Source organism: Anabas testudineus, chromosome 18 (genome assembly GCF_900324465.2).
Source record: "Anabas testudineus chromosome 18, fAnaTes1.2, whole genome shotgun sequence".
NCBI lineage: Eukaryota > Metazoa > Chordata > Actinopteri > Anabantiformes > Anabantidae > Anabas > Anabas testudineus.
In genome coordinates, this window is record NC_046627.1 from 21,106,914 (window position 1) to 21,131,572 (window position 24,659).

At 41.4% G+C, this 24,659-nt stretch overlaps 2 protein-coding genes across 3 annotated transcripts in view; one reads left to right on the forward strand and one right to left on the reverse strand.

Moving 5' to 3' along the window:
- The window catches only part of LOC117153014 (basement membrane-specific heparan sulfate proteoglycan core protein-like), a 328,715-nt gene that overhangs the window by 237,794 nt on the left and 66,262 nt on the right, over nt 1–24,659 (forward strand). The gene's annotated exons all lie outside the window — the stretch shown is intronic.
- On the reverse strand, nt 18,630–23,960 carry LOC113157397 (H-2 class II histocompatibility antigen, E-S beta chain-like). Of its 2 annotated transcripts, none has more exons than XR_004463418.1 (6): nt 23,851–23,960; nt 23,361–23,465; nt 21,136–21,405; nt 20,153–20,366; nt 19,364–19,643; nt 18,630–18,897 (listed from the first exon to the last, which is right to left on the reverse strand). XR_004463418.1 is itself a non-coding variant. In XM_033326567.1 (6 exons), exons 1-6 carry the CDS (start codon nt 23,924–23,926, stop codon nt 19,296–19,298), a joined length of 915 nt encoding a protein of 304 aa, XP_033182458.1. In that variant the 5' UTR covers nt 23,927–23,960; the 3' UTR covers nt 19,281–19,295. The 2 variants fall into 2 exon arrangements, 1 of the variants encoding a protein (XP_033182458.1); XM_033326567.1 differs by lacking the exon at nt 18,630–18,897 and having other exon boundaries at nt 19,281–19,477; nt 19,576–19,643.

The following is a 24,659-nucleotide window of genomic DNA, read 5'->3' on the forward strand; positions in this document are numbered from 1 at the left end:
TTTTCTATTTTGAGCATTGGCACAGCCTCATCTAAACAACCACCACATCCTGTACTGATACTATTACTGAAATTGTTTGTGTGGCGTTACCTTGGTGTTGAACAGTGCTATTTCTTAACATTAAGTTTGTAATAAAGTGAACTTTCTAAATTCTAAGTCTAATATTTACTTAAGAACTAATGTCAACTAGTGAACAAAAGTATTTCATCAGTGTTTCTGATCATATTATCTACTAACAACAGAACTACTGCTATTAAAAGTGAGTTTATCTCACTGCAGTATTCACATACTGAGTGTAGTCAGTTTTTATTATTTAATGATGTACAACAGGTTTAAATATGTATGTGTATACAAATAAAATCAGTGCTTTCACATAAAACAAGCAGACAATGCAGCAACTGAATTAAATATTTTAATATACTTGTGTATTATACATACAATGACTAATAATCATGAATTATTCTACTATTTAATACCTCAGTTTTATTTCATATTTGTTTTATTCAATTCTTTACCATTCTCTCTGTCTCTTTTCTTTTCATACACAGTTCATATTAATAGTTGCTGAGCAGGAAGTGTGAACATGTTTTCACACAAGTTTTCTGTGGTCAAACTAAATACAGACATGTCATTGTTTTGTGACATCATTCTCTCTCAGTTTTCTCCTGATCCAAAGTGAACAGAGTTCTCAGAAACACAGAGACAGAGTCGTCTAAATGTGACGATGTGATACTTGCTCTGGATGCTGAAGATATTCGGTGAGTACACGACTTTCTCTGTTTGAATGATACAATTGAAGGAAAATATTAATAGTGAGAAGAGCAGAGAGTCAGGAGTTTGTCCAGTTTCTCAGTTTGGAGGACTGTGGTAACACTCTACTGGACTGCTTAGTTTTCTACATGTACATATATTCACAATCAGTGTATTCAGGCTGAGCTACCATCATGTAGATATGTCAACTACGAGATTAGAAACTTGTGTATGTGTAGAGAGATTATTAGGAGATTTCAAATCTCTATATTATGTCATTCCATTCATTTGAAAGTGTTTAAAGTGTTTTACCACCAGAGAAATGTGTCATGTTATTTATAAGACAAGAAATTGTAGCTGAAAATCCAGAAGAGCTTTCTCTAGAACAGTTTAGATTAGTTTTATTTTGTCAGTTACACGGGTACAATATTGGGATACTTGTACTTAAATATAATATTTCTATTTCATCTTACTCCTACATCGACCAGAGTGGTTAAAATTAGCTCCATCTTTACCAGCTGCAACATTAGTGATGTTTCCAGATGGATGTATCAAAATATAACCCATTAATATAATATAATTCTGAATTGGGACATTTTGCATAACGAGTACTAAAGATATTTTTTTCAATTTTTTTATCAATGACTTTAAAAACATTGTAGTTTTGTTTCACTGAGGTGAGTCCAGTGAACACACCAGTTCACCATTTTCTATTTTATTGCTAAAGGGTCAGTTTCTAGAAAATAAAAATTAATAAATGTTGATGATTTCCAAATCAATCAATCAATCACATTCTCAGAAATTAGGTTTTTGAAGTGTTTATCACCTCTACGTTTCACAACAACCACATGTATAGTATAATAGAAGTATATTATAATGTGTTCAATGAAACTTTTAATCCAATAAATGAATCAGTACAGTCTTCATCACCTGTTACAGTTCCTTCCTTTGTGCCTTATCTGTTGGTTTTATTTTGTTTGTTCTACCTGGTCTCCATCCTTCTCCTGCCACTTCCTGTTTACCCATATATGGACTTCCGCTTCCTCCACTCACCGCTCAATAACGACTGATTCATTTCACCCGTTTGTCTCCATCCCTTTACAAGTTCCCCTCAGTCTTTTGTTTGCTGCAGGTTTGTTACACATTGGATCTGTTACTTTATTGACTGGTTCGCTCACATCCATTCTTTTTTGGCGTTTGCTTGTTCGTTGTTTCCCTCTGGACTTTGCATTTTCTTTGTTGGTCTTGTTTTGTTTTGTTTGTAAGTAGATTGCCTGCGTTAGCAGAGACTTTTTGTTGTTACTGTGTATGTCTAGTGTGTGTTGGGTTTTTTTTTTTTGTCTGCTTTAGTGCATTCATCTCCGCTTGTTACTTGTTTTATTAGTGACTTCGTTTTGTGTTTGGTTTTGCATTTAGTGCCTTGTTTTTGTAGCTACTTCGTGTGTTTGTCTTTTTGTCGGCGTTGATTTCGGTTGTTACTATGTATGTTGAATTATTAGTTAGCTTGTCCCTGCGTCAGTGCATTGGTTTTTTTGTTGTTACTTTCTTTCATCATTATCCGTGCTTGTTTAGTTTCCCTCTGTCTTGTTTGGTTCCCCGTGTCTCCTATTTTGGACTGGGTGTTTCGTTTATTAAACCTTACTGTTTCGCACTTGTTTCTGTCCAAACTTGCGACCATGGAATCCCCACATTCCGCCGCTGGTCACGTTACTCTTCCTCCGTGTCCTTGTTTTGTTCGTTATGGCGATCCTGCAGACATTCTTGAGGAGTATTCGGATTTGTTGTGTAGTGCAGAATAGTTGGTAGGGTGGCTGAACTCAGGGTTTGACCTAAAATGTTTTGAGGCCATTTCCAGGGTAGCTATCAACACTTTTGTGAAGAAAGGCTTACTTATCCTGAATTTCAGAACCTCAAAGACACTGTGATGACTGCCCTAAGGATTTTTAAGGGCAAGTTCGTTTCCTCTCCCCTGCCCAGCCAGCCCTGTTTGCTCTGCTCCTCCGTAACTGCTCTGTCCCCGGTTTCTGTTCCAGTCCCTGCAGCCGACGCTGCTTTAGTTCGTCCCGGTCGTCTGCGGTCCGACGCAGAGGTCGTCGCTGCTGCGTCTCCAGACTTTGTTTGTCACTCCTGGATCTGTGGTGGGATGTGGTTGGGGTGTTTAGTTTATTAAACCTTTTCGTTTAGTTCTCGTTTGTCCTGTCCTTATGTAACAATCACCACTTAATTAACAATGCATCACATGCTTTTTAAATTTAGTTTTTATTTGTAGCAGATAAAATAACACGTTAATAATCCAAGATCAAACATGTAAATTGATGTTTTTGAGTCTTTTATGAAAAGGTTTTTATTGTAGAACAAATCATAAAGTTAATAAATGTAAATCTAAAGTTTTTTTCAGTCATTGAAAGTGTGAGGAGTAAACACAGTGAACAGGAGTTTGTTTCTGACTGCAAACAAGCTAGTTTCAAACTGTGACTATGTGTCTGTCTGCTGTGGAGCAGAGGAAGTGTCAGTATGTTAAAGTACACTGTGGTCAAACTCAGAAACACAGACAAGTTGAGAGAAGAATGAAATGTAACTTGTGTTTTCACAGAGTTTCTCTTCATTTGCTGCAGTTTGAAGAATTTCTCCCAGAGTCAGTGTTGGATGTGAGGATGGGACACACTTTTCTCTGTGTGCTGCAGTTTTTCTGTGAGTAAATCACTGATTGATGGAACAAATGAGAGAAAATGTTGTAGTGAGGATGGTGAAGATTCATCATCCAGGTGAAGTTATCTGGAAGTTGAGTCATGGGGACTTGTCTTCCTTCTTGTTAGATTAAATGTTTCACTATTCATCAACTAGCTTCTTCAGTCTGAAGATAGTTGGTTAGAGACACAAATTTATTCTCCGGGTTTGGTTTCACTTTACCCCTGGTCTGAATAGACTTGTTAGGTAAAACAATGTGAAGGATGTAATAGTCAGACCTCTCCCAACCCCTCCTACCCCCTAAGACACTCCACACTAGCTCCCTGGGTGCTGTATGTAGCTGCTCACTGGTTAAATGCAGAGGACATGTTTCAATGTGACTATGACAAAGGTTTCTTCTTCTTCTTCTTCTTCTTTTCCTCTTGATGTGCTAAGTTTCAGTCTTTATTTCAGTGCTGAACACAATCTTCTCCTCTGGACATGCTCAAGGTAAATGTTCACTTCTCTTCCTCTTTTTTAATGAATTACCATTAATCTCTCTTCTCTGTGAGTAGTTCTTGTCATGATCCTGGTTCCTCTTCCTGTTTCATGCTGTTATTTTGCTCCACTTCTGGTTTTTTTCAGTTCCCTCTGTCTTCAGCTTTACTTAATTACCCCTCATGCTTTGCACCTGTTCTCTCCTGCTGTTATTCACCTAATCAGCTCCTCCTGTTTTGACTCTCTGCTATTTAAACCTCCCTCAGTTTCTTTTCTTTTTGCCTAATTGGCTTAATAATAATAATAATAATAATAATAATAATAATAATAATAATAATAATAATAATAATAATTACCTTGTCCTTTACCTTGTTTTGTTACTTTGTTCTCACTGAGTATTTTATTATCTCACCATTTTACATTAAACCTTGTATTTTTACATGTGTCTGGCATTTTTAATGACGCATTTTTAATAAAGACGACTCCTCTTTCAGAACAAAATAAAACAATCAAATGTGGACTGTTAAATATCGGATCTCTCTCGTCTAAATCCCTGTTAGTAAATGAGCTGATAATTGACCATCAAATAGACTTATTTTGTCTTACTGAAATCTGGCTGCAGCAGGATCAATATGTCTCTCTGAATGAGTCGACCCCCTCAAGTCATGTTAATTATCATGTTCCTAGAAGCACAGGTCGGGGTGGAGGAGTAGCAGCAATCTTCCACTCAAGTTTGTCAATCAACCCCAGACCTAAACATAGTTTGAATTCATTTGAGAGCCTCACTCTTAGCCTCTCTGATCCTAACTGGAAAAATCAAAAACCAGTCCTGTTTGTTATTGTGTACCGTCCTCCTGTCCCTTACTCTGAGTTTTTAACTGAATTCTCAGAGTTTCTATCTGATTTATTTCTTAGTGCAGATAAAGTCATTATAGTGGGTGACTTCAATATCCATGTAGATGTTGATAACTGCCTCAACACTGCATTTAATTCACTATTAGACTCCATTGGTTTTACCCAAAATGTAAATAAACCCACTCACTGTTTTAATCACACCCTTGACCTTATTCTGACATACGGTGTGGAAGTTGATCAGTTAATAGTTTTTCCCCAAAACCCTCTTATCTGACTATTTTTTTAATTACATTTGAACTTACTACACCTACGGATAAGATACTTGATACTGTTGTTACTCTGAAAAAGAAGCTAGTAAATCAGAGGAAGTTAGCTCCATGGAACAATTCACAAATCTGTAGCTTAAAGCAGAAATCACGTAAGTTGGAAAGGAGGTGGCGTTCCACCAATTTAGATGAATATTGCCTAGCCTGGAAAGATAGTTTAATAATATATAAAAAGCCCTCCGTAAAGCTAGAACCTCATATTATTCCTCATTAATAGAGGCAAATAAGAACAACCCCAGGTTTCTTTTCAGCACTGTAGCCAGGCTGACAAAGAGTCATAGCTCTGTTGAGCCTAGTATTCCGTCAACTCTGAGCAGCAATGATTTCATACATTTCTTTAGAAATAAAATCATAACTATTAGAGAAAAAATTGATCAGATCCTGCCCGGCTACCGTATGGATTGTACAACAACTCTAGATTCATCTGCAAGAACACACTCATACTTAGACTGCTTCCTCCCCGTAGATCATTCTGAATTAATTTCAGTAATTACTTCCTCTAAACCATCAACATGTCTCTTAGATCCCATCCTGACTAGACGCCTCAGATCAATCTATCTTTACAAATGGGCTACGTACCACAGGCTTTTAAGTTTGCTGTAGTCAAGCCCCTACTCAAAAGGCCTACTCTGGACTCAGGGGTTTAGGTCTATGAAACCAGGAGAAACTAATCAATTAGTCAAACCTCAAGCATGCTTAAAAGACATAAAGGCCTGGATGTCCTCCAATTTCCTTCTCCTAAATCAAGACGAGTTATCTTTGATCAGGATATCTCCTTCACTTCATACATCAAAGAAATCTTTAGAACTGCCTTTTTTCACCTGAGAAACATTGTTAAAATTAGGAGCATCCTGTCCCAAAGTGATGCTGAAAAACTAGTCCATGCATTTGTTTCTTCCTTTCAGACTGGACTATTGTAATTCCTTATTAATAGGATGTCCCTATAAATCATTAAAAAGCCTCCAGTTAATCCAAAATGCTGCAGCCAGAGTTCTGACTGGAATTGGCAAAAGAGATGATATTTCTCCAACGTTAGCTTCTCTCCATTGGCTCCCTGTAAAATCCAGAATTGAATTTAAAATTCTTCTTCTCACTTATAAATCCCTTAATAATCAGGCTCCATCTTATCTTAAAGAACTCAGTACCATATCTTCCAAGCAGAACTCTACGTTCTCAGACTGCAGGTTTACTTGTGGTTCCTAGAGTTTCCAAATGTAGAATGGGAGGCAGAGCCTTTAGCTAACAAGCCCCTCTCCTGTGGAACCAGCTCCCAGTTCAGTTTCTGGAGGCAGACACCCTCACCACATTTAAGACTAGACTTAAAACGTTGGTTACGTATTGTAACCCCAGCTTCTATGAGTATAGGTGTAGCCCTCTAAGAGCTGTCGCTATTGCTACAACCTCAGCTGTTCAGCTGCTTGCACTTACGGAGACCTGGATTACTCCGCATAACACGGCCACCCCAGCCGCACTCTCCACCGGCTTTGCTTTTTCTCACACTCCTCGCCCATCACGCCGGGGGGGCGGGACTGGTCTCCTAGTAGCCGATACCTGGAAGTTCTTCACCATGGCACCCTTTAGTAATCTGTCTTCTTTAGAATATCATGCCGTTAGGATTACAGCACCGATCACAGCCCACATCATTGTGATCTACCGACCGCCGGGCCAGCTGGGGGACTTTTGTGACGAGCTGGATATGCTATTGTCTCAATTCCCTGAAGATGGCACTCCTCTCATCTCTCGTCTTAGGTGATCTCAACATCCACCTGGACAAACCACAGACATCTGACGTGCTCGCTCTTCTGAACACGTTTGACCTTAGACTAGTCTCCACTCCTCCAACTCACAAAGCTGGCAACAACCTGGACCTTGTTCTGATCCGAAATTGCACTGTGGACGACATCTCTGTCACTCCTCTGCATTTGTCGGATCACTTCTTCATTCAGCTCACAGTCTTCGTCTCTAGACCGTCTCATTCTTCCACTGCATTGGAAACATTCCGCCGCAACCTCAGATCTCTCAACCCGGAGCAGCTTTCTTCCCTGGTTTCTGCAGCGCTGCCCTCATCGCAGGTTTTATCCACCTACGACACCGACGCAGCCACGGACAGGCTCTGTGATACTCTTTCGTTCTGCCTGGATAGTCTCTGCCCGACATCTACCAGACCTGCTCGTCCTTCAGCTTCCAACTTGTGGCTCACTGACCAGATCCGTGAACAACGCACGGTGCTCAGGAGTGCTGAGAGGAAGTGGCGCAAATCCAGGTCTCAACCTGCTCTGAGTATCAGGATTTGCTTCAATCCTTCTCTTACAGTGTCACCAGGGCGAAGACTGATTATTACCAGGACAAGCTCAGCAACACCACAGACACCAGAAAGCTGTTCTCAACTTTCAAATCCCTACTCTATCCACCCCCACCTCCACCACCCACCTGTCTCACAGCTGATGACTTTGCCTCCTTTTTTACCAACAAGGTGGTAGCCATCAGCTCCCAGTTCACTCCTCCTGACAATGACATTCTGCTTACTAAACCTGACGATGCATCTCACTTCACTTTTTCAACACTGTCAGAGGACGATGTATCCACTCTCGTCCTCTCCAATCGCCCGACCACCTGCTCTCTGGATCCGATCCCCTCTACTCTTCTTCAAGCTATCGCACCAACACTAATACCAGCCATTACACAGATCACACAAATACAGATACAAAAAATAGATACACAAACCAGCGGCAATTCCCACTGAGGCGTAATATTACGAGTCGGAGGCCGCTGTCTCTGAACACCTTTTTAAGAACCGTTTAATCAATGGATGCGCAAAAACAGTTCTCTCTCCAAAACCTTCATGACAAGACGAAATGGCTGCGGCATATGTTTTAACCGTAGACAGAGCCAGCTCCTGATCTACCAATAACTGGAGAAAAAACAGAATTTGGGAAAGAGAGCAGGAAGTAGGATCCATATCCTTCTCCACACACCATCGCTGAAAAGTCGACCACTTTGCTGCGTATGAGGCTGTGGTGGATTGAGCTCGTGCATTCTGAATGGTGCGAATCACTGCCGGCGGCAGACCCAGGCTTTCTAAACGTTCCCGTTCAGGGGCCAGGCCCACAGGCGCTGACCTATCACTGGGTAGCGGTGGATTGTATTGTCCACCTGTGAGAGCGCGTCGCTGCGCCACGGCAGCCGCCAGGGATCGCTCGACAACAGCTGAATCATTATAGGAAACCAGGAGGCACTCGTGCGCTCCGGAGCCACCAGAATGACTGACAGACGCTCCTCCTGTACACGTATCAAGAGACGTGGAATCAGAGGAATCGGAGGGAAAGCATAGAGAATGACTCTGGGCCACGGATGGTGAGCGAAAGCATCCACCCCGATAGGAGGATCGTCGCGCATTGTGCGTTTTCGCGCGACGCGAACAGATCCGCCTCTGCCGCGCCGAACCTGTTCCACAACTCCCGTGAGATCGCGGGATTGATTTTCCAGTCGCTGGGCGAGGTACCGCCTCGCGACATCAGATCCGCGGCTCGGTTCTCCTTGCCTGGAATATAAACCGCTCTGATGGAGCGTAGCTTGCTGTGGGACCATAACAGCAGATCCCTGGCTATTTTCAGCAGGCGGGCTGAGCGAACACTGCCCTGTCGATTGATGTAAGCGGCAGCTGTTTTGTTGTCTGTTCTCACCATTACATGTTCGTTCCTCAGCAGAGGTGCAAAATGTTTCAGTACTTTGAGCACCGTGGAGAGCTCCAGGCAATTTATGTGAAGAGATGGCCGTCCTCTCCATCTCCCCCCCACAACCTGAGACAAACACATGCCGCCCCAGCCGAACAGAGACGCGTCTGTGAACACCGAGATGTGTGACGTGGCTCTGCCGAGGGGAACTCCCTCTGACAACACATGGGAGATTTTCCAATAATTCAGATCTGACTGAATGGAGGGCGGGACAGACACCATGCGTCTCCTGTGACGGATCGGATCCAGTCGGAGACGCAGGAATTTCCTGTGTTTTGGGATGATAGGCACATGGAAATATGCGTCTTTTAGGTCGATTGACGTGATCTAATCGCCGGGACGAACACATTCCAACACGTGTCTTATGGTGAGCATGTGAAACGGTCTCCTTATGATGTGTTTGTTGAACAGGGACAGGTCGAGTATGGGTCTCATTCCGCCTGTCTTCTTTGGCACCAGAAAATAGCGAGAGTAAAACCCCTGGTTTATCTCGCCTATAGGAATCTCTGAAATCACTCCCTTCTCCTGTAATTCCGTCAATTCCGTCTGCAGAGCGGCTGTCTCCGCCTGAGACGTCATCACAGTCTCCCTCACTCCGTTGAATGGAGGAGAGGAGAACTGGAGAGTGTAACCTTTTTTTATTACACTGTCCATCCACCTGTTTAGAGGAAGCAGACTTCGCCACACCGGGTAACACTCCGAAAGCGGGCGAGCACATTTTTGTGGAGCCTCTGTGAACATGGCTGATAACCAGAGGAGCGCCCTCTCCGCCGCCGCGAGAGCTGGGTTTTTTTGACCGCTCATCGCAGCCCATGGGAGGGCGGAAGCGAAAGGGCTGTGAATTCAGAGAAAGCAAGTCGTTGTCTGAATCACACCCGAGTGGAAAATCACCTTTAACACTTACAACAGGATCAGAGGTGGGGGAAGAACGCATCGCTGGCACAGGGTGTGTGAAATGTACATGTGAGGGGGAAACGTGTGCGTCAACATAATCGGCCGCAAAAAACTCAGAGGAGACAGAAGCGGACTGAATGTCAGGAAACTGCTCTTTATTGAGAGGTGGTTGGCTCTGAAAAGAGCCGTTGTGTGCGGAAGATTCCGCGGAGTGACACACGTTTCCCTCATCCCGTCATTGCCGTCTCTGCTTGCGAGGAGGCTCGGCAGGCGGGTTTGACCAGGTGCACCGCCGGGTCCCAGCGGCCGACTGACGAGGGACAGGCCGCCTGGGCGCTGTAGCGAGATGCTGAGGAGGAGGCGGGGGCGGTGGAATCGGAGTGGATGGAGACGCAGCGACAGCTGTGGCTGAAGGGCGTCTCGGTCTGCCGCGGAAGTCTCTGCGATCACGCCAGGAGTCCTGGGGGCGCGGAGGCCGCGTTGATGCACGACTCCACGATGTGAGTCTCTTCACTCTATCCGCCTCCTCTGATGCCTGTTGCATGTGGGAAACCGCTTCCTGAAGGAGCGGACCAAACAGCCCATCGGGGCTGGTGGGTCCGTCCAGGAGGCCCTTCCTGATCTGCTCTGGGAGATGCGACATGTGAAGCCATATGTTACGCTGCAACATGGTCATCCAGACCATGATGTGGGACTGCGCCACTGCCGCGGCCGACGACAGAGTGAGGATGGCCGCCATAGCCTTGCCGATTTCATCCGCTGCCTCGGCTGGCAGCACTCCAGGCTGCGCAGCGATGGAAGAAACAGAGGAGCTGAGCAGGGCGATGTTGTTGATGGCGGCTGCCGTCTGGGCGGCACACTGGTGTGTGCGGTCGGTGAGTCGGGCGGTGACCTGGTCACGGGAAGATGGCGGAGTAGGCCGACGTCTGCCGAAGAAGGTCGCCTTAGGGAGCAAGATGGAGGCTAGACTCGGCTCTAGCGGTGGAACGGCAGGAAAACCACGCTCAGTCTCCACGTGAACTGTGGTGAAGGGGTCATAACGAGCCACCGGAGCCTTCAGCTTCCCAGGATTCTGACCGGCCTCCGATAGGAAGGAGCGGAGGGCGGGAAAAGTCGGCCATAGCTGAAGGCGTTTAGCCTCTTGTTCACTGCGGTAGACGTCGCCGACCATGTCGCTGGGAGCAGGTGCAGGCGGCTCCGGAGGCAGAGGAATACCTTTCCTGTCAGCTGCTCTCTTAATAATCTCAGGGAGGTCCCTGAGAAGAGCACCGCAGGCAGGCAGGTGGCCGGCAGGCGGAAGAGAGGAGACGGCGTGACGCCGTGCTGGCTGGACCATCCTGTCGTCACCAATGTCTTCCACGAGGAAGAGGGGGGAACCAGGAGGAGAGCCCACAATGGAGGGAGCCGAGTCAGGGACTCTTGCCCTACATGGAGCTCGCCCTCTAGACCGGGGGGTCAAGGCAATCGATAGCTTCTCTCTCTTCCATGTGGAAGCTAACTGGCCTAGCCCAGGTGTCGCCTCCGTCGTCCTCCCGGAGCACTGCGAAGGCGTCCACCCGTCGCTGCTTCTCCTCCAGGGGCAGGCGTGCACAATAGGGGCACGTGGCCCAAGGAGTGAGGGCAAGCTCGGCTTGTTCAGGGCCGAGACAGATTTCGCAGCGAGCATGGAGGTTATCGTCCAAGATGAAGGCGGTTTTGCATCCTGGGCACAGCCGAACCCCGCCGGTGGAACGCAGAGCAGAACACATCTTCTGTTCTTCACAAGATGACTGCATTAGCACGCTGAAGTAAAAAAGGGAGCAGTTCTCAGGTCACGCAGGGCTTTTATACTCTGTGGGCGGACCTGAGTGAGGTAGCCCTGTGCTGGACAGGGCGCGAAAGATTTCTTCACGACTGCGCATGCGCGCGGGGATAAACCCAATAGCGACAGCTCTTAGAGGGCGAAGCCTATACGAAATAGAACTTTCCTTTTTTATAAAGCTTATAGTTAAAAATGGATCAGGTGACTCTGAAACATCTCTTAGTTATGCTGCTATAGGTTAGTACTCTACTGATAAACTGAGCTCCTCTCTCCTTTTTTTTCTCTCCACTGTTGCCTAAAGCTTGCTCAAATGGGATTGTTGGGTTTTCTCTATAATTTTTTGTATAAATATTTTCTGTAAGGTCTTAAACCTTACACTGTAAACTGCCTTAAGATAACCTCTGTTGTGAATTGGTGCAATACAAATAAAACTGAATTGAATTGAATTAAAAACCTAAACCCTGATCATTTTTAAAACTAATTCTTTATATTGATAATCATTTAGTCTTGTTTGTTTCTGTTGGTTTTAGATCCTGTTTTGACCCTTGAACCCAACTGGTCCAGTTTTTTTGCTGGAGAGTCTGTGACCTTCATATGTGACATGAAGGAAGGAAAAGACACTGACTGGGAATACAAATGGAATAAAGATGGTGAAGAGTTTGTTCAGTACAATTCATATAAACGCTTCAAATTACAAGGGCTATATACAGGAGACGGTGGTCGATACCAGTGCTCTGGTTTCCACAGGAGCTCAAATCAAATAAAAAACAGTAACATCATCTCTTTAACTGTATCAGGTGAGTCACCAATGTTTTATCATCATGACCAGCAACTTTTATTTTAAAGGTCTGTTCATATATTTGAACTAGGTGTGAATATGTAAATGTGAACCACTGTATTATTGTTTTTGACTTTTTTCTGTATCATGATGTATGTGCTTTAGTGTAGAGTATCAGCTACTGAGGAGAATGTCTGAAGAAATACTTTTTAAAAAGAGGAAAAAGAAAAGGAAACAACCTCTAAATCAACAGTTTTATTTAATAATTTGTTGCCTTCTATGAAATATAGCAAAACAAAAAAAAAAATGCATGACTGTAGAAAAGTAAAGGATTCAGAGTGATGTGGAAATGGTTTAAACACAGAGGGTGTTGTATGTTTTACAGATTGTAAAACATCTTAAAGAAAAATTGTGAACAGTGAAATTTGGTTAAAAAATAAAACTAACTGGACCTGAAAGTTGTTTTCATATTTAAATTCAAAGCTACACATTATATTTTTTGTTTGTTTATTTATTTTAAATTTAAACAGATGAACCCAAAGCCAAACTGACAGCAGGTCCAACAATCATACCAGTAGGAGGCAGAGTGACACTGAGCTGCTCTGTGGACGACTCTGATGGTTGGAAATATGACTGGTTCAGACGAACCTCAAACTCTAATGAAGCTCAGGTTGATGGTGAAGAAAACAGAGATATCAGAGTCTCACAAGGAGGAATCTACAGGTGCAGAGGAAGAAGAGGAAAACCAGTTTACTACACTGATTACAGTGATGAGGTCACTGTAGAGATAACTGGTGAGTTTAGTTCCTGTGTTTCTAATATTTCAACACATCCGTCAGGACATTTTACACCAATCAAGTTAATTCAGCTAATTCAATATTTCTATTTGTGTCTCTCAGTTTCCACTTCTGTCTCTGTGACTCTACAACCTGACTGGTCTCAGATCTTCAGTGGAGAGAAGATCACTGTCAGATGTGAGATCCAGGGAGGTGGAGACACTGAGTGGGATTATGAATGGGAAACAACCAGCTCCATCAAACCTTCCAATCAAAATGAATTCAGGATTAGTTCTGCTTCTTCATCCCACAGTGGAAACTACAGGTGTAAAGGAAGAAAGAAAAATGCTCAATATAAAAGAACAGAGTGGAGTGATTTCATCAAACTGACAGTGAACAACAGTAAGTCAAGTTATATGTCATTCAAACAGAAAATGTTAATAATTCATAGAGATTTACACTCATTTATTTGGAAGATGATTTAATCTAAAGTGACAAGTTACAAGTGAGGTACAAAGTCAACAAGAACAAATGTTTCAGTTTTGTTAATAAACATTTAGATTTTCCATAGTTAGACCATCTTAAAGTTTCTAATACCTGTTACAAGATTATTCAAGTTCAGATAATTTGAATTTAATGTTTCACAGTAGACATAACATGTGTTGATTTAGATAAAACCTGTTTCCAACAGATAAACCCCAGTCTGTCCTCACTGTGTCTCCATCCTGGCTGAGTCCTGGAGCCTCAGTAACTCTGAAGTGTGAGGTTGAACATCCATCTGCAGGATGGAGGTTCTACTGGTATAAGACTGTTCCCAAACTGTCAGACAGACTCTACAGATATGAGCTGCTACCTGGTAGTGACAGTGGCACTGAAGAGGATTCTTACATGGTTCATGGACAGACACACACAGCAGGATATGTGTGTAGAGCTGGAAGAGGAGAACCAGTGTTTTACACTGAACACAGCAAACCAACGTTTGTCTGGTCTGGAGGTCAGTTTGTTCCTTTGTTCCTTTCTTTTCATCTTTATCTTCCAGTTATTTGTCTGTGACCAACATGTAAAATCTATGTCAGCAAAGTAATGAACTTTGTAAAGCTGAAGAAATCTCCAGGTATCCTGTTGACTTATGATATTAATAAAAATGAGAAATCTTTTGAATTTCTTGTTTAGCTCTGTATATGTCACAACATGTGTGTGTACAACATGTTTTGTGTTTCAGATTTTCCTCCATCAGCGTCTCTCACTGTGAGTCCTGACAGAGTTCAACACTTCACCTCTGACTCTGTGTCTCTGAGCTGTGAAGGAAACTCTACTGAGTGGAGAGTGAGGAGGTTTCCTGAGCACAGTTACCTGTCCCTCTGTTCTGACTGGGGGACGATGACTGGATCAACATGTAACATTAGTGGACTGAACAGTTCTGCAGTGTACTGGTGTGAGTCTGGATCAGGACAGTTCACTAATTCAGTCAACATCACTGGACACAGTGAGTTTTCATCACTTTTATCTTGTATCTGAATTATTTGATATTTGTAATATGAGGTTTTGATATTTTAAGGAGACAAATAGTAAACAAACCATCTGATTCTTTATCCTGTAAACTCAGTCTAGGAAGTTACAGTCTATGTTCTGGTTTCACACTGGCTGCCAGCAACATCCTTTTTCTTACTGTGTAAACATATTGAACATTTAACAAAGTTGTTATTTTAACCATCTGCATAATCACAGTGCTACATTTTATATGAATCATATAAAATAAAATTAAAATGTGTCATTTATTGTGATCACTGAAAACAAAATCAAATTTAACTCCTGCGTCTCCTGATCTTTGACTTAAACTTCCTGTTCTCTAATGATTTACAGATGATGACATTATCCTGGTGAGTCCTGTCCTTCCTGTGACTGAGGGAACATCTGTGACTCTCGGTTGCAAGTTGAGGAGAGAAAATGTTGTTTCTAATGTGTTTTTCTATCAAAATGACAAACTCATCCAAAATGATACCAGAGTGGAGCTGATTATCTCTGCAGTGTTAAAGTCAGACCAAGGTTTTTATAGATGTGAAGTTCAAACAGACTCGTGGATTAGAACATTAACATCACCACAGAGCTGGATGGCAGTAAAATGTGAGTATGATTGAAATAACTTCTGAACTGTTTTAAAATGTGAGGTAGAAAAGTCATCACTGAATCAGAAGTTGGATTAGTTTCAGTTGATTTAACATTATTAGTTTTTAAAATACAACAAGTCCTCCAGCTTTAACACCCATATGTCTCTTGTAGTAGAAATGGTTTTATACATTAAGGCGTTCATAATGAAACAGAAAAACACAAACAGTAAACAGAGTTACTTTGTAGAAATTCATATTGAAATAAGTTTAGTGTTGTATTTTATGGTGATTTATTCTGTTCTATGTCTAAATATTCATGTACATGTAGCAGTGAGTGAGTTGAAATACATTGTAGGTTGTTGCTAAATGTCTTTATCGTCTTTGTCCTGATTGAAAGTCTTGTATTTGATACTAAGACTTGATGTAACTTTGACTTTCTGTTGTTGTAAAACACTCTGATTATACAGAAATAATACTTGTTATTTATTACAGTGACGTCTACGACTGAAAACTTTTCATTTCCTGTGTCACTGGTCGTTGGGTTGGTTTGTGGCATTTTACTGATTTTTCTCCTGCTGCTGCTTTGTTGCTGCAGAAAGTCAAAAGGTGAAATGTTTTACTTCTTATATTTGATGACAGTCAAAACTGTTGATCAGAGAATTATATTCTGATATATTTACTGTAGTAACAATTGAGTCATTTTGTATAAAATGTAGTAGAATATACTAAATAATATCAAATGTGTTTTGACAGGTTCCTGCTTCATCAGGTTGGTACAACTCTCTCCTCTCTCATTGTGAACAGAACATCAGTACATTACATGTTCCTCATTCAGTCTAATCTATTTCTCATGTGTTGGGGTCCACCAGGTCTCAGAGAACCAATCACAGCTCTGCTACAGGTCACTTGACCAACCAGGATGAAACACAACACAACACATATGCTTCTCTTCTCCATGGTCAGTTTTAATCCTGATTTAATTTATGATTTAATGTTAACTATAACATATACATTTCAGGTTTTCTGATGTAGAAAACTTTAAAATTCGATGGGATTAAAATGTTTCAAGCTTCCTTTTTTATTTAATCACTCTTTTGTAGACGATACATCTTTTTATGAATCCATCAAAGGCTTTGAAGGCACTGGAAATGGTACAGTATATACATTTTAATTAAATAGAAATATCATTGAACTTTGCTTTTTTAATTTAGTACTTATTTGGGAATTTGTTTTTTATTTTTGTAATTTACATGACATTTACTAGTTGTATCTTATTGCTTAAAAACTGGTAAGTAAAACAGTAGAAATCAGTGTGTTACCATGTTGCACTTCCCTCCTCCAGCCAGTTGAGGCAGTGTCCCCGGAGGTCTCTGTCTCTGTTTCCCTGACTTCCGGGGATAGGCCTTGGCTGATTGGAGTGGCAACAGGTGTGGGTTTTAGCAGGTGTTTGTTGTTAATCATTAGTTTGTCTTGTATTTAAGTCCTTGTCTGTGTGTTTGTTATTTGCTAGTGTGTCAACCGTCTACCTCGTTTGTTTCCTGCTTCTTCCATTGACCTTTTCCCCGACCTCTAGCTTTGTTCTCCACGGTTTGTAAGTTTTGTTAGTCTAGTCAGTTTGTTTGTTCTGTAGTTTGTTCCAGCATTTTGCTGCGTTTTTTGTTTCTTCTAGGTCCAGCTTTGTATGTGTAGTATTAGGTTTTGTCCCAGCATTTGCTGTGGTTTTGTTTTCGTTTGTTAGTTCCAGCTTCTGCTGTGATTTTTATTTCTTTAGGATCGTGTTTAGCTGTGAGGGTTTTTGTTTATTATATATCCTAGTGAGTTCCTTATTTGCCTGCCTTTTGCAGTGTTCTTTAGTTTGATTCTCCTTTTGAGATTTTGGTTTGTTCTATTGATTTTGTTTGCATTACATCCGCTCTGTTCTGCATTTTTTTGTTATTATTTCTGTTAATAAATCTTGTGTGGGAAATCACTCTCTGTTGTTTTTGCTGTCATTCTGCAACTGGGTCCGCTAGTTAGCTCGTTTGTAACATACCAGTGTAAACTGAACTTTGTCAATTGATTTAAACACATTTATTTTAAATTTTATTTACAGGAGAATCAGGTTCTTCAGCAGAATGTGAAAATGTTTATTCTGAAGTCAAACCAGGATCATCTCTTGGTAACAATATGTAGTAGTAATTATATGATGTTTATATTGGGATTTATCTGTAATGATTTATGTGACAGATAATAAAGTTGGTTAGAAGTAGAGGTAAATCAATAGAAATCAGTTTTAATCTTCAATAACTCTACATTTCTTTAACTTCTGTTTTCTCTCCAGATGAATAAAGAGGTCTGTGTCAACAAACCACTGCAATAGATGACATCAAAATAAAAAATACATCTGTGTTTGATAAGATTTGCAGCTTTTATAACTGTTACATTTGTATATTTGTGCTGTTTAAACATCCAATAACTGAGTTTTATGCAATTGAACAGTTATCTACTGTCTTTAAGTTGTTTTAATTTCTTATACATTTTCATGTTTGACACAAGTTTTTCTTCTGTTGTTTTGAAAAATTATTATACTGTGCGAATATTGTTTTAACCACAATGGATGGATTTTTTGTATTTTTAAAACATAAGTAATAACAAATGTGCAGTCGCTGCAGTAAACTGTCAGTGTTTCTATTTGTGTCTCTTCACACAGACAGTTGTATTTGTTCCATAGTCTTCTGTCTCACTTTGGTGATTCAGTATCTTTGTGTTTTTATGAGATAGAAGAAGTGTAGAGGAGCAGGAGCTGAGATGTGACCAAATACTCTTATTACAGAAAAATGTTAGGTCTTTGTTTTAGTTATTAAACAGTAGCATGTGTGGTTATGTTTCCTGGTGATTATTATTCTGATAAAGAAATATCTAAGAAATCTTTGGATGAATTTTCTGTATTTTAAGTAGTGATTGTTAAGGCATCTATTAATCTGTCATATTCTGTGTTTGATTACATCATGAGCTGTGGGTTATTGAGACACCAAATCCCTGAAACCACTTGTGTCTGTAGCCACACTTCATTTTCAGTAGGTCAAACCAAAGCAGACAAACTTAACCTTAAAAAGAAAAAACACTGATGATGCAACAAACCACAGTTAGGGTCTAACATCACTGTGTCTAATCACTACATAAATACCCAAGATGAGATATAAAATTAAGAACCATGAACATGACAAAACATCATGTAGAACTGCTAGATTTAAGAATGTGGCATGGAAAGTATGTCAACAGTGGACTAATGTCCATACACCCATCACTATAGTTCACTCTACACTACAGAGGCCACCCCTGCTTTTTCTGAGACTCTACAGTATAAAAGACACAGCTGTCTCTTGGGCCCTAACATCCCCCTATTGGGGGACCTGGAGAAGCACACACAGTGTGAAAAAATGCACAAGCACAAAAAAATAGAGATGAAAAAGATGAAATATTTATTATTAGCTTGTTTCACATTTGTAGTAGAAATGTAGTAAAACAATTTCTGAGTTACTGCAGAGACTTGGTGTGGAACTAAATCAGAATCCTGGTTTAGGTTCAGACCAGCTGAGTCCAGTAGGTGACAGCACTGACTGACTGTTGAGAAGGAAACAGAAGCAGTAGCTGTTTTTTCTTCTATCTAATGAACAGTTGCAGCTGCAGGTCCAGGATCAGGTCTCAATTAGTGGGGATCAGATTATGTCCTGTTGTAAAGAGACAAGGACGGGGTTAGCAGCAAATACAGATACCACATCATTAGAACTGGTCTGATACAAGCTGTTAGTGGGAACCAGAATATGCCCTGGTTTGATAAACTAGACTATGAATGGATGGTCCAAAATGGTCCACAACAAGGACAGGGGTCAAGATTGTTACTAAAACTGGACTGAACTGGTCCAAAGTGTTCTGGAACCAATATGATAATCACATCAATGCACAGTAAGTGTTATTTTAGTAAAACAGAAAACTGGTTTCTGAAGAAGTGGTGAGAGAACGACAGACTGATAAACCTGGACTGGTACTCAAGTGAGACTGGACTGAAACCAGTTTAAAAATCTGAAGGTTAGACAGTGACCAAAAGCAGCAGATATACAAACTGGTTTCAGGTTATGTTTAAATTGGTTTCAGACTGTGTGTGAACTGGTTTCAGACTGCATGTCCTGCTCTGACCTTTGACCTTCCTCCTGTAGTAGATGAATCCAGCCAGAGATAAGATCAGACCCACGATTAGTCCTGAGGCTCCAATGGCAATGTGGTTTCTCTCTGCCTCCGGTATGGACGGATCTAAGGACAGACAGAGAGACAGAGGTCAGAGACAGAGAGAGAGAGACAGGTCAGAAGCACAGAGAGATAGACAGGTGTAGAGACAGACAAGTATTTACCCCAGTCAGTAACCAGAGGTTCTTTCAGGCTGATGTGTTCCACCACACAGGAGATCTTCTCTCCAGACCTGGTTCAACACAAACCAACACTTCACTGGTTCTGTTAGTGTTCTGGTCTAACTGGACCAGACTGGACCTGGACCTTATTTATAAAACCGTGTGTAGAACACTGTCAGGCTTCAGTGAAGATGCAACACTCTCAGATGGATGTTGGATGGATGTGGACAAACAGGTGGACTGAGGAACAACATGGTTTTGAATCCCAGCTGGGGTCCACCTCCAGTAGGGGTCCTTAGGTAAGACCTCCTCACACTTACTCTGCCTTTGTACCTTGTTCCACACTTGTAAGTTGTAAATCTGAAAAATGACTAAATTTAAATGTAAGGTAGGTTTGAAGCAACAAACAGGTGAGACAGAAGTGTGTAGTAATGAACTGATATGCTGCAGGTGAGTGTGAGGGGAGGCTGGGTCAGGATCTGGACAGGACAGAGTATCCAGGGTCTGAACTGACAGTAACTGGAGCAGAGGAAAACTAGTGTGAGTGACACAGAATCCAGGCTCCTGGACCTGGACTCACCTGGGTGTGTACTCCAGGTGAGAGTGGATCTGGTAGTACCAGTCACCATCTGCCATCTCCTCAGTGGAACTGACTCCAGGTTGGACTTCCTGTCCGTCTCTGATCCAGCTCACTCTGATGTGTTTGGGGTAGAAGTCGTAGACGCTGCAGACCAACATCTGAGGTTGGTTTCCAGCAGGGGGCGTCGGAGAGTGGAGTCTGACAGAAGGCTTCACTGGAACACATGTTATAAATAAATCTATTCATCCTCAGGTTGGTTGGTCTTTGTCAGAACCTACGTAATGTAATGAAGATGTTTTTCTTCTGTTCCCTTCAGCTGCACTGAAAGAGAGAACAACTAGAGGAAAAAGGTTCAGTGGATAAATCAAACCAAGCTGAATCCTGACCAGTGCACGTCTTCTGTGGTGGGGGAGTTACTGTATGTAAGTAGAGACACAGTAATAATACACATGTTTGTAATAAAAACACAAAAATACCTCAACTCCTCCCACTGATCTTATAATGAATTTGTCATTTAACTAGATTTCCTAATACATTACCTAATATTAAGGTTTGTCTCAATAAGACACTTAATGAAACTAAAATTCACCTGATCTTCATCCTCATCATCATTTTAACACAGTAGAAAAAGACCAAAGACCCTAAACTTTACTGAATTAACTGTCAGACAACAGAAAAACGTCTGTTTTCAGCTGAAAGTACTTATGAACCTCGTGAGTAAAACCCTCCGATCAACAATCAGTCTTTATCCAGATTTATTGATGACGCCTGTGTTGCTGTTTGCAAACATGGATCATTTTAGAGATGTTTGAACAGTTCTCATAAGCTATTTTCTGTATTTTTACAGTAGTAGTACTATTCTGGAGGAAACAATACAGTAAAATATAGTTTTTCAGATTATTATTGTTTTTTTTTCTTCATTGAACAGCTGGCAACTTAACAGAACAACATGTGTGTTGATGAGGTTTCACACACAAACTCACCTGACTTGGTCAGAACTGATTCGTAGTCTATGTCGATGTTGTTGGCACAGTACGCCTCCTTCCTGCTCTTTGCATCCTTCAGCTCTGGACCTCGGTTCCACACCTGAGCCTGATGGACACCGTACTCGGTGTATCCAACAAACTTCCCCACGCTGCTGCTGAACCTGATGATCTCCAACTTGTTGTAGAAATCAGAGTAGATGAACTCGCTGTCCCTCAGATCCGTGGAGTTGAACTCACAGCGTGCAATTGTGTAACACCGAAACCCACCTGAAGTACCACAACCACAGAACCTGAGTTTACCTGGGTAAACAGCTGCACACCTGGTGTTAACACCTCCGCTCTAAATGGTGGTGATAGAGTCACACTGAAACTGTGTATTGATCACTGTAGTGATCAGTGTTTAATTCATTTAAGATCCTCACTCTTAGCCTCTCTGATCCAAACTGGATCAGTTCACTGTTAGTTTGGTTTTACCCAAAATCTAAATAAACCCACTCTTTGTTTTAATCACATCTTATTCTGACATACAGTGTTGAATTTGATCTTTTAATAATTTTTCCCTCTTTTATGTGACCATTTCTTAACATTTGAATTATCAGAACCAAACTTAAATTCAACTAAGAATAAGATTCACTACAGTAGATGTTTAACTATCTGTCTAAAGGTCATTAACGGTCTTCTATTAGCATCAGACAATGGACTACTCTCTATACTCGTTTTGTTAGATCTTAGTGCTGCATTCGACACTATAGATCACAAGATTTTATTACACAGACTGGAACATGTCATTGGGATCAAAGGAACAGCACTAGGCTGGTTTAAGTTATATTTATCAGATAGATTCCAGTTTGTACATGTTAATGATGAATATTCGATGCACACTAAAGTTGCCTGGATGTCCTCCAATTTCCTTCTACTAAATTCAGACAAGACAGAGGTTTTTTTGTTTGGGCCTAAAAATCTCAGAGACACTATGTCTAATGACGTTCTTACCCCAGATGACTTAGTATTGGTCTCAAGTAACACTGTGAGAAATGTTGAATTATCTTTGACCAAGATATCTCCTTTACTTCATAAATAAAAGAAATCTCTAGAACTCCCTTGTTATTTCCAGACTGGACTATTGTAATTCATTACTGATGTCACAATAACTCCTTAAAAATCCTCCAGTTAATCCAAAATGCTGCAGCCAGAGTTCTGACTGGAATTAGCAAGAGAGATCATATTTCTCCTACAGTAGCTTCTCTCTATTGGCTTCCTGTAAAATCCACAATGGAATTTAAAATTCTTCTCCTCACATATAAATGACTTAATAATCGAGCTCCATCTTATCTTGAAGACCTCGAAGTTCCATATTTTCCCAGCAGACCGTTCTCAGACTGCAGGTTTACTTGAGGTTCCTAGAGTTTCCAAATGTAGAATGGGAGGCAGAGCCTTTAGCTATCAAAGGCTCTTGTGGAACCAGCTCCCAGTTCAGGTTCTGGAGGCAGACACCCTCTCTACATTTAAGACTAGACTTAAAACTTTTCTTTTTTATATAGCTTATAGTTAGAGATGGATCAGGTGACTCTGAACCATCTCTTAGTTATGCTGCTATAGGTTAGTCTGCTGGGGGACCTCTACTGATACACTGAGCTCCTCTCTCTTTTCTCCCCTATTCATTCCAATTCTACCATTGCATGTCTTCTCTCTCCTGTAGTTGTTTCCTCCTCTCTGTCTCCGTCTCTCTCTGTTCTCCTCTGCAGGTTTCCTCCTCCTTGGAGCCGTACATCTCCAGAGTCCAGTTACTGGTCCTACCAACCTGTCCAGTGTTTTTGCTGCTTGTGCTTGTTGCAGTTTTTTGTAGTATGCTGTTCTTTTCTCTCTTCTCTTTCCACTCCCCCCAACCGGTTGAGGCAGATGGCCGCCTACTATGCGCCTGTTTCTGCTGGAGGTTTCTGTACATAAAGGGAGTTTTTCCTCTCTACTGTCTCCTGGTGCTGCTGAGTGAGGTTGTTGGGTTTTCTATATAATTCTGCATACAGTTATTTTTTGTAAGATGTTAAACCTTAAACACTGTTAATTGCCTTAAGATGACTTCTGTTGTGATTTGGCTCTATACAAATAAAATTGAATTGAATTCTATTGATCAGTGATCAGTGTATTGATCAGTAATCAGTGTGTTGATCAGTAATCAGTGTGTTGATCAGTAATCAGTGTATTGATCTGTGTATCGACCCTACCTGCTGTGTAGATAGTGATGAAGAGGAGGGAAAAGCTAAGAAAGGATGAAGCCATGTTCCTCTGTTCTCTTCCCAAACATTGACACAGTCGGACTGAGAGCTGCTCTAAAAACCAGAGACCAGAGGATCACATGACCAACAGGACAGCATCACCTGTTACCAGGCAGATAATGTATAGATAATGTAAAGCTGATCAGTACTGTACAAGTAAATGTACACACTGTTTGAATACCATCATAACAACACATGTATCCTCCTACAGGGAACCAGTGCAGTCTAACAGTCTGATGAACATTCAGCGTGCTACAATTCGGGGGTTCAGGTCTTGTCTAGAGACACATGGACATGTGGAGTCGAGGATCAAACAGAAAACCTGCTCTACGTATACGTAAAGGTTTTATCCAGACTTAAAAAATCTGGAGGCTTTGGGTCATAATTGTGATAAAACGTCATGTCCTGTTATAAATATTTACTTCCTGGTACAACACACCTGTCCTTCCAGTCCAACCCCCCTTCACCTGTTTCCCATCAGCTTGGTCACCAGCCAGCATGAAAATCTCAACCATCCACTCAGGTTCCTAGGACCCTGTCTATTTTGTGTCTTACCTGGATCTCCTCTTGGACTCTGGTTCTCGCCTGCCCCTTTATATATTACAGGGGCAGTCTTCACTGTGTTTGTTCCAGTTTGTCCTCCTGACTAACAGAACGTCCAGTCATGTGTTCTGAACTTCCACATCTGTGTTGTGGTCGTTGTTTCACTTTCACTTTCCTTGTTTTAACCAGTAAAGTCCTGCTGAGTTTCCACGTCTCGTTTTCTAAAGACAGCACCATAAAAATAAACTGCAGTTACAAAACCGTGTACAACACAGTCACATTAGCTCTGTGTGAACGAGTAACGTCACTCTGATTCAGTAAACCAGCACCTAATGTTCCCAATGTTAGAAGGAGTCACTAAGTCCAAACGTTCAGTCATTTAATAATTGTTTCATTCAACAAAACCACAGTGGATTGAAGTTTCGACTGTAGTTTAAATTCAAATGTTTGACCAAAATACTGTTACAACAACATTTTACCAGCTCGAATATGAACACAAACAGAACTGGAGCAGATAAACAGAAACATCCAAATTAAATCTGAATATCAGAGTTTGTTCTCTGTTCATCTACTGTAAATATAAACCAACACATGTTCAGTCTGTGGTCTCTTCTAATGTCTCTTCAGTAAAGTCTGAAGTCTCTGTTTCCACTGTGTTCACTAATGACGGTTTACAGCACGTTCATATGTTTCACTGTGTTCAGA

Bases quoted from the DNA above. Each gene is read 5' to 3' on its own strand.
- LOC113157397 (XM_033326567.1), bottom strand. From the start codon at position 23,926: ATGGTTGAGATTTTCATGCTGGCTGGTGACCAAGCTGATGGGAAACAG. The intron at 20,367-21,135 runs GTGAGTTTGTGT...CATGTGTTCCAG, and splicing joins ATCAGTTCTGACCAAGTCAG to TGAAGCCTTCTGTCAGACTC. The intron at 19,478-19,575 runs GTAAATACTTGT...GTCTGTCCTTAG, and splicing joins ACCTCTGGTTACTGACTGGG to ATCCGTCCATACCGGAGGCA.